At 42.5% G+C, this 11,489-nt stretch overlaps 1 protein-coding gene across 1 annotated transcript; it reads left to right on the forward strand.

Moving 5' to 3' along the window:
- Positions 1 to 2,499: 2,499 nt before the first annotated feature.
- On the forward strand, positions 2,500 to 11,173 carry LOC113006895 (5-hydroxytryptamine receptor 3A-like). The gene is made up of 9 exons (XM_026143136.1): positions 2,500 to 2,623; positions 3,202 to 3,362; positions 3,467 to 3,511; positions 3,877 to 3,983; positions 6,156 to 6,325; positions 6,485 to 6,645; positions 7,142 to 7,352; positions 7,873 to 8,082; positions 10,186 to 11,173. The coding sequence occupies exons 1-9, from the start codon at positions 2,569 to 2,571 to the stop codon at positions 10,488 to 10,490; spliced, it is 1,425 nt and encodes a 474-aa protein (XP_025998921.1). The 5' UTR covers positions 2,500 to 2,568; the 3' UTR covers positions 10,491 to 11,173.
- The last annotated feature ends 316 nt before the right edge of the window (positions 11,174 to 11,489 follow it).

Below are 11,489 nucleotides of genomic sequence, written 5' to 3' on the forward strand. Positions count from 1 at the left end.
ACAGACATACAGGCACACACAGATACAAACATCCATTCCCACCCTCATGCTCTCATATGCACTCACTCCACACTCACCCAACGTGGAGACAGACATAAAGAGACGCTGTACACACGATCACACTCCCCAAGCGTACTCTACGAACCGGGTCTAGGTACCCTTGCTCCTGGAGGGGGAAACTGCACCCAGACCCAGGTGGTGTTACCCTTTTCCCTGCGGTGGGGAGAGGCAGACCGCCCCGACTCCGCAGCAGCAGGAAGGCCCCACACTCCAGACCGCAGTCGGACAGCCAACTCCTCCTCCTAGCCCCCCCGCTCCAGCAGGCCGCAGAGAACGGGGGTGAGAGAAGACTCCAAACCTCCCTCCACCCGCTCATATGTAGTGTTGATGCATATGTGTTCTAAGGGGCATTTAAAACCCAGGAGGGCATGGAGCTACCTGCCAGAGAGCAGCAGGTAAGCGCATGGTCCCTCCTGCTAGCCCTCAATGTCTACGTGTATTTAAAATTGAGAGGTGGGCAACGACGCCAGGGGTGAGGTGTACCCCCTGATGGTCTTTTGGATACCGTGTAGCGTGCCCATACCCAAGATCCTATATGTATGTGTAATGAGAGTGTGAGTAATGTGAATGTCTAAGTTGTGGGATAAAATTGAAGTACAGGCAGCCAGAAGGGGACAGAGGGGGAGATGCCTCCCCCGCACCCTGGTGACATACCTTTACCCCAAGGCCCTGCATGTGTGGGTGATTGTGGTGGAGTGGGAAGAGGGAGGCAGCTGGAAATGGGGAGGGAAGGAAGGGCGGGGCAAGTGACCCCTCCCTGGGGCCAGCCGCTGACCCCAGTAGGCACCCGCATACTCTGCAACCCACCAGCAAAAGGGGGCCCAGGCCCATCCGGACCGGGGCCCAGTTCAGCAGCGCCGCCTGGCCCTACAGAGCCCGGGACAGCCTACCCGACCCCACCACAGAGAAAACTGCACCCACCCCGTCATCCACTCATCTTCCAGACTGCACAAGACAATAGACGCCCAGGCTGAGATCTTCCTCCACCTCTCCTAACTCCTAACTCTCCTAACACAAAGCCTAACTGAAACCAACATAATAAACTCCAATTGCCCCCCATGGTCCCGAGTTATGGAATGAACCAATTTGCAGTCTTCCTTTAAAGCTCGCTCCGCCCCTTTTCCACCTCTTGGCTCCTCAAACAAGAGACTGGAGCAGCTGCAACTAAGGTAACTCAGAAAACAAAAGATTAGTCATACATAACAGTGTAAACTAAAATGTGCGCACTTATTTTAGAATGCAGTGTTATGTGGAAATGTGAATTAATTCTGAACCAAATCAGTTATTTGTCCTGTAAATTAATTCTTATACTTAAAGACAAGTGTGAATGCAATGTTATGTAAAAGCCTCTACACTAATATGGTGATATTACCACTGTGTGGCTGTAAGGGCAGCCATCACATCAGCACATTTACTTTTCTTTAAGCAGGCGTGGTGGGGTCCTCCTAAGTAAGTTTGAACTTTTTACCAAATTATTTCATCAAAGCTTCTCCATCACTGAGATCATAACAGGGATTGTTTGGGTCTTTACACTCATCTCCACGAAACCTGACAAAATGAGTCTCACTTTGCTCATATAATGCCAGGAGTGTCTCCATATTCCACAGAAGTCTATGCAAACATGTAACAGTATTCCATATTTATATATATTATTGATACTATAACAAAAGCTGTCACCAACACAATTGTCCTAAGGACTTTTTAACAGGATTTCCAACATAGAGGCAGGAATCAAGAGAGTTCAAAGACTCTGGAAAGAAAACTAGTGAGAGAGAGAATGTGTGTTTAAAGACTCCATAACAAATGCTAAGAGATGAGTGAATGATTTAGTCAAGTCAGGAACTGTGGTCTCAAAGAAGACAATCACTAGAACCCTGCACAGGAATGGACTGCAAGATTGCAAACCAAGAAAAACTCAACTTCTGCAAAAGAGACACCTTCACAGCAGACTGAAGTATACTAAGGACAACCTGAAGAAAGATTATGCACACTAGAAGTGCGTCCTTTAGTCAGACGAGACAAAACTAGAGCTCTCTGGCAATGGAGAGGCTGCTTGCTGCCCATTTATCTCCATCAAACCAGCTCAAATTGGTCTGTAAAAACTATTTGCCAGTTAAAATCTTCACTGATCTCCTAATATCACACCACAAATTATAATTGCGTACCTATGTCACATTATTGGAAATTGAAAGCAGCAGAGCCTGTTGCCAAAAAAAAGCTGTCACAACAGTCATCATGTGATTGACTCATACGGAACAAATCCAAGTGAAGATGATAAGTGATAAAAACCTGCTTTGAATCCAAACACTTGCAACAATGTGTGGATGGACGCGTGCATCAGGTACGTGTGTCACACTGCAAAGTCAATATTAGTTTCTGAAGGTGGTTACTGGTTTCACCTGCGCATCCTCACAGCTTTATCTGTATGTGACGGCACCCAAGCTGTTGTAATTTAGAGTATCAGCCACTTGTCATGTTAATAAGGGCTAAATAAAGCTGAGACAGAAAATGGCCGGTGTGAAAGCTGCTGAGCTGATCGTCATCTGTTTCATGTTGCTACAAGGTAAGGCAAGAAAACATTTTATCAACACATTTCACAACAAAGAAAGCGACAGCAATGTGTTGATTTACTTCCTGCACAGTCGTAACACCTTACACATATTTAGTAATGTATGAAGGATTTATTAAAATTTAGCATTAAAACGTCCTGTAAGAAAAACAAACCTAACTTAGAGACTAAAGTTAAAGTATTGCCTTCATTTCTTTATACGTGATATACATGCAGATTAATACATAACAGAGAAGCTAAATGGTTAAATGTTTAAAAACTTTCCCATCACTATTATTTTTGTCATTAATTTTCAAACGAAGGAGGTCATTCAGTTACATCTATCTCAATAAAGGGCAGCACTGGATCTGCTTTTATTTTTCAGTGTTTTCAGTACAATTACATTTTCATTACAAACTAAAGAAACGAGTAAACACACTCGGCTCTCACGTGTTTACCCGCTGTAATAAAATAAGCATCTGCTGCACTAAAAAAAAAAAAATACAAATGGAAGAACTGAGCCTGCGTGTTTTCATGTTCAAGCATTTAACATAATGGTACGTTTAATTTGCTTGTTCTCTTCTTGATCTCAGGCTTTGTGGCGGCTTTGAACTGCACCAGCCCAACTCCTGCTGCCCTGTTTGATGAACTCACAAATCATTTGTTCCCTAACAAACTGCTGCGTCCTGTCGAAACCTTTGCAAAGCCAATAAACATATCCATCAGCATAACAGTGGCAGGAATTTTAGGAGTGGTGAGTCTACACAGCTTATACACAAAATATTAACATCATGTCATCTATGTGGAACTAATAATCCTTATGACTCTAATATACTTTCTAATGTTACTCATCTTTAGAATGAAAAATCCCAAACACTGTCTTCAGTCATATGGCAGGTCCTGGTATGTTTTGAACAGCTCTCAGAACTAATACAATAATGTCACATTTCTTATATGATTATACTGACATTTTGTAAATTATTTCTGTTGCAGCTATTTGTATTTTCAGCACAATGAACCAATCCAGAGCGATCATAAGAATGAATCAAAATGTTTGGCCACTGAATTAATACATAAAGAATACATTACTTGTTATTTTAGATTTCCTTAAGTCTGTAACAGTAATTTCAAATATTTATTATCACTTGGGAACTTTTTCTTAACGTCTAACATGACTTAATGCCAGATGTTGTGTTTCCCTGTTTCAGCAGTTAGCATGATAGCTGTAGTGCTGTGGAACAGTTTTGCTGTTGTTCTGTTTAATGTAGGAGTGGGATATCGAAGGACTGAACTGGGATGAGAAGGAATGTGCAGCTAAAAGAGTTTCGGTTCCTCGGGACAACCTTTGGGTCCCAGACATTCACTTAAAACAGCTGTAAGTTTAATGAATTTTCTAAATCAAGTCGAAGAAACTAACTTTTAATTAAAACACTAAAAATGTCAGAAATGACAAAGCAGTCATGAGAGACATCGCCGTCCACAACTGAGCTGGGAGACCAACACTTGCTCTGTAAACAGAAAGTGGAAGAGCAGGTTTTCTTTGCTAAGGAAGCTTACGTCCTGATGAGTGCAGTGTACTTTGCTGTGGTCTGCTGGGGGAGCAGGAGATAAATAAACTAATCAGGAACCCCGACCACCCTCTGCACCACCTACTGGACAGGCTGCGACATTTATTTTCAGTGTTGTTCAATTCAAATTTTATTTATACAGCGCCAAATCACACTTTATATTGTAAGGTAGACCCTACAATAATACATACAGAGAAAAACCCAACAATCATATGACCCCCTATGAGCAAGCACTTTGGCGACAGTGGGAAGGAAAAACTCCCTTTTAACTCATTCACTGCCAGCCATTTTCAAATCAGGTAACTCCCCACTGCCAGGGTTTTTGAGCATTTTTACTCATTTTTGAAGAGCCACAGAAAACTGTGTGTTATGATCATATAAACGCTGAACCTACCAAAATGAAGAACAGACTCTCTTCTTTCATCCAAAAAAAAAAGCTTGTTTCTACCATTTTCCATTCTTTAGTAATCAGCTGTAGAAGAGAGGTGGGTTCCACCAAAAATGCCTGTTTTGACCAAAAAAGGGGAGAAAATGAGCTTTTTGTGAAAAATACATTTCAAGCAGAAAAGTGCCTTTGACACTAATATTTCTTGCTTTGTGACACCTCTAACATATAAAATAGTTTTTCACTTCTATAAAACAGAAATAACACTGAGAAAGGTTATGTTTTATCAAAACAATTTATTTACAAATATATGAAAAAATAAAATTCACTGACAAGCTGCCCGAGGTTGTATTCTGGCCCCTCCCATTGAAAAACGTAATTGACGTCTATAGACGTCAATGGCAGTGAATGAGTTAACAGGAAGAAACCTCCAGCAGAACCAGGCTCAGGGAGGGGCGGGGCCATCTGCTGTGACCTGTTGGGGTGAGAGAAGGAAGACAGGATAAAGACATGCTGTAGAAGAGAGACAGATGTTAATAGCAAGTATGATTCAATGCAGAGAGGTCTGTTAATACACAGTGAGTGAGAAAGGTGACTGAAAAGGAAAAACTCAATGCATCATGGGAATCCACCTGCAGCCTATGTCTATTGCAGCATAACTAAGGGAGGATTCAGGGTCACCTGGTCCAGCCCTAACTATATGCTTTAGCAAAAAGGAAAGTTTTAAGCCTAATCTTGAAAGTAGAGATAGTGTCTGTCTCCTGAATCCAAACTGGAAGCTGGTTCCACAGAAGAGGGGCCTGAAAACTGAAGGCTCTGCCTCCCATTCTACTTTTAAATACTCTAGGAACAACAAGTAGGCCTGCAGAGCGAGAGCAAAGTGCTCTAATAGGGTGATATGGTACTACAAGGTCATTAAGATAAGATGGGGCCTGATTATTTAAGACCTTGTATGTGAGGAGCAGGATTTTGAATTCAATTCTGGATTTAACAGGAAGCCAATGAAGGGGGGGCAGCACGGTGGTTAGCACTGTTGCCGCACAGCAAGAAGGTCCTGAGTTCAATTCCACCATCAGGTCTTTCTGTGTGGAGTTTGCATGTTCTCCCCGTGTTTGCGTGGGTTCCCTCCGGGTACTCCGGCTTCCTCCCACCGTCCAAAGACATGCAGCTTGTGGGGATAGGTTAATTGGATAATCCAAATTGCCACTAGGTGTGAATGTGAGTGTGAATGGTTGTCTGTCCCTATGTGTTAGCCCTGCGACAGACTGGCGACCTGTCCAGGGTGTACCCCGCCTTTCGCCCTATGACAGCTGGGATAGGCTCCAGCGCCCCCCGTGACCCTGAAAAGGATAAGCGGAAGCAAATGGATGGATGGATGGATGGCCAATGAAGGGAAGTCAAAACAGGAGAAATCTGCTCTCTCTTTCTAGTCCCTGTCAGGACTCTTGCTGCAGCATTTTGGATTAGCTGAAGACTTTTCATTTAGTTTTTAGGACATCCTGATAATAATGAAACACTCATCACCTGATTTGAATATATTGTTTTTCATATATATTTTTTCAGTGTTTTATTATTGTATTCTGTTCTATTCCAGCCTGGACGAAGCCAGCTCTACCAAAACTCCCTATGTCTACTTATATAATACAGGTCATGTATATGATGATAAGCCCATCACAGTGGTCACTTCTTGCCAATTGGGAATCTACACCTTTCCCTTTGATATCCAAAACTGCTCGTTGACCTTCGGATCATATATACACTTTGGTAAGGCTGCCTGAAAATTTAAAAAAATAATAATCTCAAAGAGTCTTAAAAATTATTTTTTAAACTCTAAAACATCCCTATAGAGCATCCATATTCTGATTTTAACACAAAACTATGTGCTAATATGCAAATAAGCAAAAGTCTTGAATGTCACTCTAGCTACGGATATTCAGATGATTCAAGGCGCCACAGCTGAAAAGGTCCTGAAAGAGTCCCAAGATGTGATTGTAACCAGTGGGGAGTGGGAGCTGACAGATATAAATATTGCCGATTCCAGCCTGCATTTAGACAGTGGAAGCTACTCTGAGATCACATACTATGTAAGCGTGTTTTTACTGACTTTTTCATCCTTCTGATAATTTATTTTGTACTGTTATAGCTGATCACACTTTATTGTTTAATAGTTCCTAATTATGGGAAGCCTTTATAAACCAGTCGCTATCATATTGAACATGTTTGTCGTGAGAATGAAAGTAAAGTAAAATCAGGTGCAGATGATGCATGAGTGAAACATAAAGAAACTGAACTGTGCTGTGGTGGCACAGGACAGCAGGGATTACGTCCAGCATTTTGGAAGTAGTTTCCGTTTTAAAAGCTTCATTTCTAATATTTGATGTAATGAGACATCTCATTTATTGACCAAAATTCTGAAGCAGTTGGTAAAAACTAAGTACATCCTATGATTCAGTGACTTTAGCAGCAACAACTTGATGTAATCATTTTCTGTCAGTCACATCGCTGTAAAGGAAAAAGATTGATTGATGCATACAATCTAACAAAATTCTTACAGGTTTAATACTTTTGTCTCTTCCCAAGATCGTGCTAAGACGGAGACCAATCGCCTATGTGGTCAACCTCCTGGTCCCCAGCTGTTTCCTAATCACAGTGGACCTCTTCAGTTTTGTGCTGCCCCCACAGAGCGTGGACAGATCCTCCTTCAAGATGACACTCATCCTGGGCTACACCGTCTTCCTGCTCATAATGAATGACCTGCTGCCTGTTACCGGGGAGAAAACACCGCTCATCAGTGAGTGTACATAAATGTAGTATCGGCTGCATAGTTCTTCTTTTGAAGAAATACACTGTGCTGTATTTATACACTTAAGGAGGTTAGAGACAGTGTTTCTGAAAGACAATACAGTGTCCTTTGGATTATGAAGGGTTGAATTCAAACATCTGTGGAACAGACGTCTCGAAATCAAATTTTCACCAAAACTGTCAGTTCCTAAAAAAACAAGTTTTCTAAACTGTGAAACTCTTCACCGAAGTACATTTTGCAAAACTGGATGATCCCGATCAGTGTCAACTTGCCAAAAGGCTCCACCTACTAAAGACACATTTATTCTTGGGGTGTGGGGGGTTTTTTTTTTAGCTCTAGTTGTCATGTCAATGACACACAGCAAGATAAGGCATCTATGGCTGTAATCCAGACATTTCTTAAACACGATGGTAACTAAGACTGAGAAAGAGAATATGAGCTCACATGTGAAAATGATTTAATGAAAACTGTTCTGAGTTCTTCCTGTCTTTGGTGCTGTTTCCTGCAGATGTTTTCTTCTCCATCAGTCTGGCGCTGATGGTTGCCAGCCTGTTGGAGACGCTGTTCATCACAAACATTCAGTACAAGCCCAGAGAGTACAGCGCAGTGCCTCACTGGCTCAGTGTCCTCGTGTTACGTTATCTAGCTGTTCTTGTTTGTATCCCTCCAAAGCAAAAGAGCAACCGAGTCACAGTCTCCCTCAATCCATCTCACAAAGGTACGTTATTATTTTTATAGTCCCGTTATTACTAGAAGATTTTGTTAAGAGCCCAAGCTGAAGAAACAGCTGTGGCCTGTATTGACTGTAGTGGACTATGTGTTAGGTTAAACAACATAATGCTGGCATTATGGCTGAGGATTGTGTGTTCCAGCTATAGGGAGATCACATTCCTGAGCCCCCCTGGGAAAGTCTATGCCAGGGTGCCGGAAAAGAGAGTCTGTTCGTTAGTCGAACCTCGGATGCAGGAGCAGGAGCTTGGTCCGCATAGCCAGCAATAAGTCAAACATGTTTCTGGTGCGTTGGACGCCAACAGTGCTGCCCTTTGTCACTGAATCTGTTCATAATCTTTATGGACATAATATTTAGGCATAGCCAAGTGGCAGAAGGCTTCCACTTGGGTGGCCTCAGAATTTCATCTCTGCCTTTTGCAGATGATGTGGTTCTGTTGGCTTCATAAGGTGACGGCCTCCAGCTGGCACTGGAGTGGTTTGCAGCTGAGTGTGAAGAGGCAGGATTCAGAATCAGCACTTCCAAATCTGAGGCCATGGTCCTCAGCCAGAAAAAGGAGTGCCCACTGAGGGTCAGGGACGAGTTCCTGCACCAAATAAAGGAGTTTAAGTACACTCTAAAATGAAAGCATGATGATGGCTGCATGTGTTTCTTTGCAGGTAACCAATGATTTAAAAAATGACCCTCCTTTTAACAAATCCAGTCCGCTATTTTAACTCAATAAATGAGTAATAATAATGATCTCCAGCCTTGTGCTCATCAACATTCTCATCTGAGTTAACAAGAAGATTGTGGAAATGATGTCAGCAGATCCTTTTATGGCAGCGATGAAATGCAGTGGAAATGCAGGTTTTTGGAATGACGTTTATTTTCATGTCAAAAAGGACTTTGCAATTCATCTGATCACTCTTCATAACCTTCTGAAGTATTCGCAAATTGCTATGATAAAAACTGAAGAAGCAAACTTTGTAAAAAATATTATTTGTGTCATTTTCAAAACTTTTGGCCACGACTGTATCTCGTGGTCTTGTTCACGAGTGAGAGGAGAGGGAAGCCAGAGATCTACAGACAGATTGGTGCTGCGACTGTAGTGATGCGGAGGCTGTACATCATGTTGAAGAAAGAGCTGAGCGTAAAAGCGAAGCTTTCAGTTTATCCATCGGTGTACGTTCCCACCGAAAGAGCAAGATACAAGTGGCAGAAATGAGCTTTCTCCAAAGGGTGGCTGGCGTCTCCCTTAGGGATAGGGTGAGGAGTTCGGCCATCCGGGAGGGGCTCAGTGTAGAAACACTTCTCTTCCTCTTTGAAAGGAGCCAGTTGAGGTGGTTTGGGCATCTGACAAGGATGCCTCCTGGGTGAGGTGTTCCGGGCATGTCCGACTGGGAGGAGGCCCTGGGGCAGATCCAGGACACGCTGGAGAGATTATATCTGTCAGCTGGCCTGGGAACGCTTTGCTGTTTCTCTGGACAACCTGGAGGAGGGGGCCGGGCAGAAGGAGGTCTGGGCTTCTCCGCTTAGGCTGCTGCCACCGTGACCCGGCCCCGGATAAGTTGAAAACCATGGATGGAGGGATGCAAGAAGAATAAACGAGTTGAAAGTTTCTCCTTCACTGAATTATATTAACTTGTACCAGAGAGCCAAACCACTGAGAGCTTCAAGAACTAATAGAAGGATTTTTAAGGCAAATCTGTGTGTGTGTCCTGGGAGCCAGTGAAGTGACATAAACGCTTGGGTAATGGTTATATTTGCCTATATGCAAGAACTCTGATGATGGTGTAGTCCTACAAACAGAGCGTTACAACAGTCTGACCCGTTCGATATGAACGCATGAATCATTTTCTCGCAGTCAGTTCGAGGTACCAATTTTTTTTAAAACTTGTAAACAATTTGATCCTGATGAATCTGGACACGTAAACTTTAGGTCACAACTCTCCACAGTCATGCCACGTATCTCTCAGCTGAAAAGTACGTTATGCTTATCCTTATTTAAGCCGGTAGTAATATAGTCAAGTCGATTTTAATCACCATCTACGACTTAAGAAAAAGTAACCACTTTTTGTGGTCTCAGGGTGTTTTGTTTGTGTTTCACAGCACCATCAGCGAACACCAGCGCCACAAACCTCTCCGACCATCAGAGCATCTCAGATGTTACACTTTCAGCTTCTCTGGACTCTCCGGACCCAGTTCTGGAACAACTGAGGATGTTAGGCAGAGAGCTCACAGCCATCCGAGTTCAGATGGACAAATACTGTCAAGGGACCAAAGCCACGCAGGAGTGGGAAATGATCGGGACAGTGATCGATCGTCTGCTGTTTGGCTTGTACATCATCTTCATTTTTGTGAGCTTTATCACAATAATAAGCATCTGGATATGGAATAATTCATTTGCTACATGATTAGATCAAAAACTGCATCACATGGATTAGTGCCATGGCAATCTTCACTTCACGCATGCACTTGACCCCGTGCTGATTCCTTATTTGTTTGCATATTTGTCACACGTACATGTTTCAGATCAAAGGAATTGATGACCTGAAACATTTTAGTGTGACAAATACACAAACCAAGAGCAAAGAGGGCATGAGTTAGATTTGCTGAGATCAGGAATTGCAGCATTATTTAGTATAATGAAAATAGCCCTGCTTCTGTTATCTGCATTTCATTCCTGTAATCAAAATAGCATCAGTTAATGAGCTGTAAGGTAGCTGGCCTTGGCAAACTCTGCATTTTACAGTCACAAACTGTGGTTTACTGTATCCTGACACTATTTACTGGAGCTTCCCCCCCCCACAAACATATCAGTAGCCAGAGAAAAATAATGAAAGAGGGACACATTCATAAACTTACAGGCCTCGGCTTACATCCAGTAACCACCATTTTCCTTGCAGATCAGAACCTTGAACACATTTAGACTCTAATGCCATTAATAGAAGTTGTACTTGTCTTTAAGATTCATTAGCAATTAAAACTATTACAACTATTATTGTATTGTTTTTCAATTTCATGAGTTGTGGTTTACCTGCATAATCATAAACAGCAATTTGTGACAAAGAAAATAAATACATGAGACATCAGCTTCTGTGACAATGAAATGTAAGCGATGGTTTCAGCTCTGCTACTTAAACAGCTTGGCATCGAAACTGAGTAACTAAAAATTACATTTTATGACAATTAAAGCTGCTTCAGTTTGAGGTTATACCGCCACCTCGAGCACTCCACATGTTGGGTTGGGCCAAGCCTGATTAGTACCTGTACGGAGACGACTGGGAGCAGGCTGTCCACCGATCAGGTTTGATTTGCAAACCACTTCAGTATTGAACCCCAAATTTGCTCCAAATGCATTCATCAGTGTGACCGGATATCACCTAAGGCAATCATTTCCAATCACCACACCA

Source organism: Astatotilapia calliptera, chromosome 15, assembly GCF_900246225.1.
Source record: "Astatotilapia calliptera chromosome 15, fAstCal1.2, whole genome shotgun sequence".
Lineage (NCBI taxonomy): Eukaryota > Metazoa > Chordata > Actinopteri > Cichliformes > Cichlidae > Astatotilapia > Astatotilapia calliptera.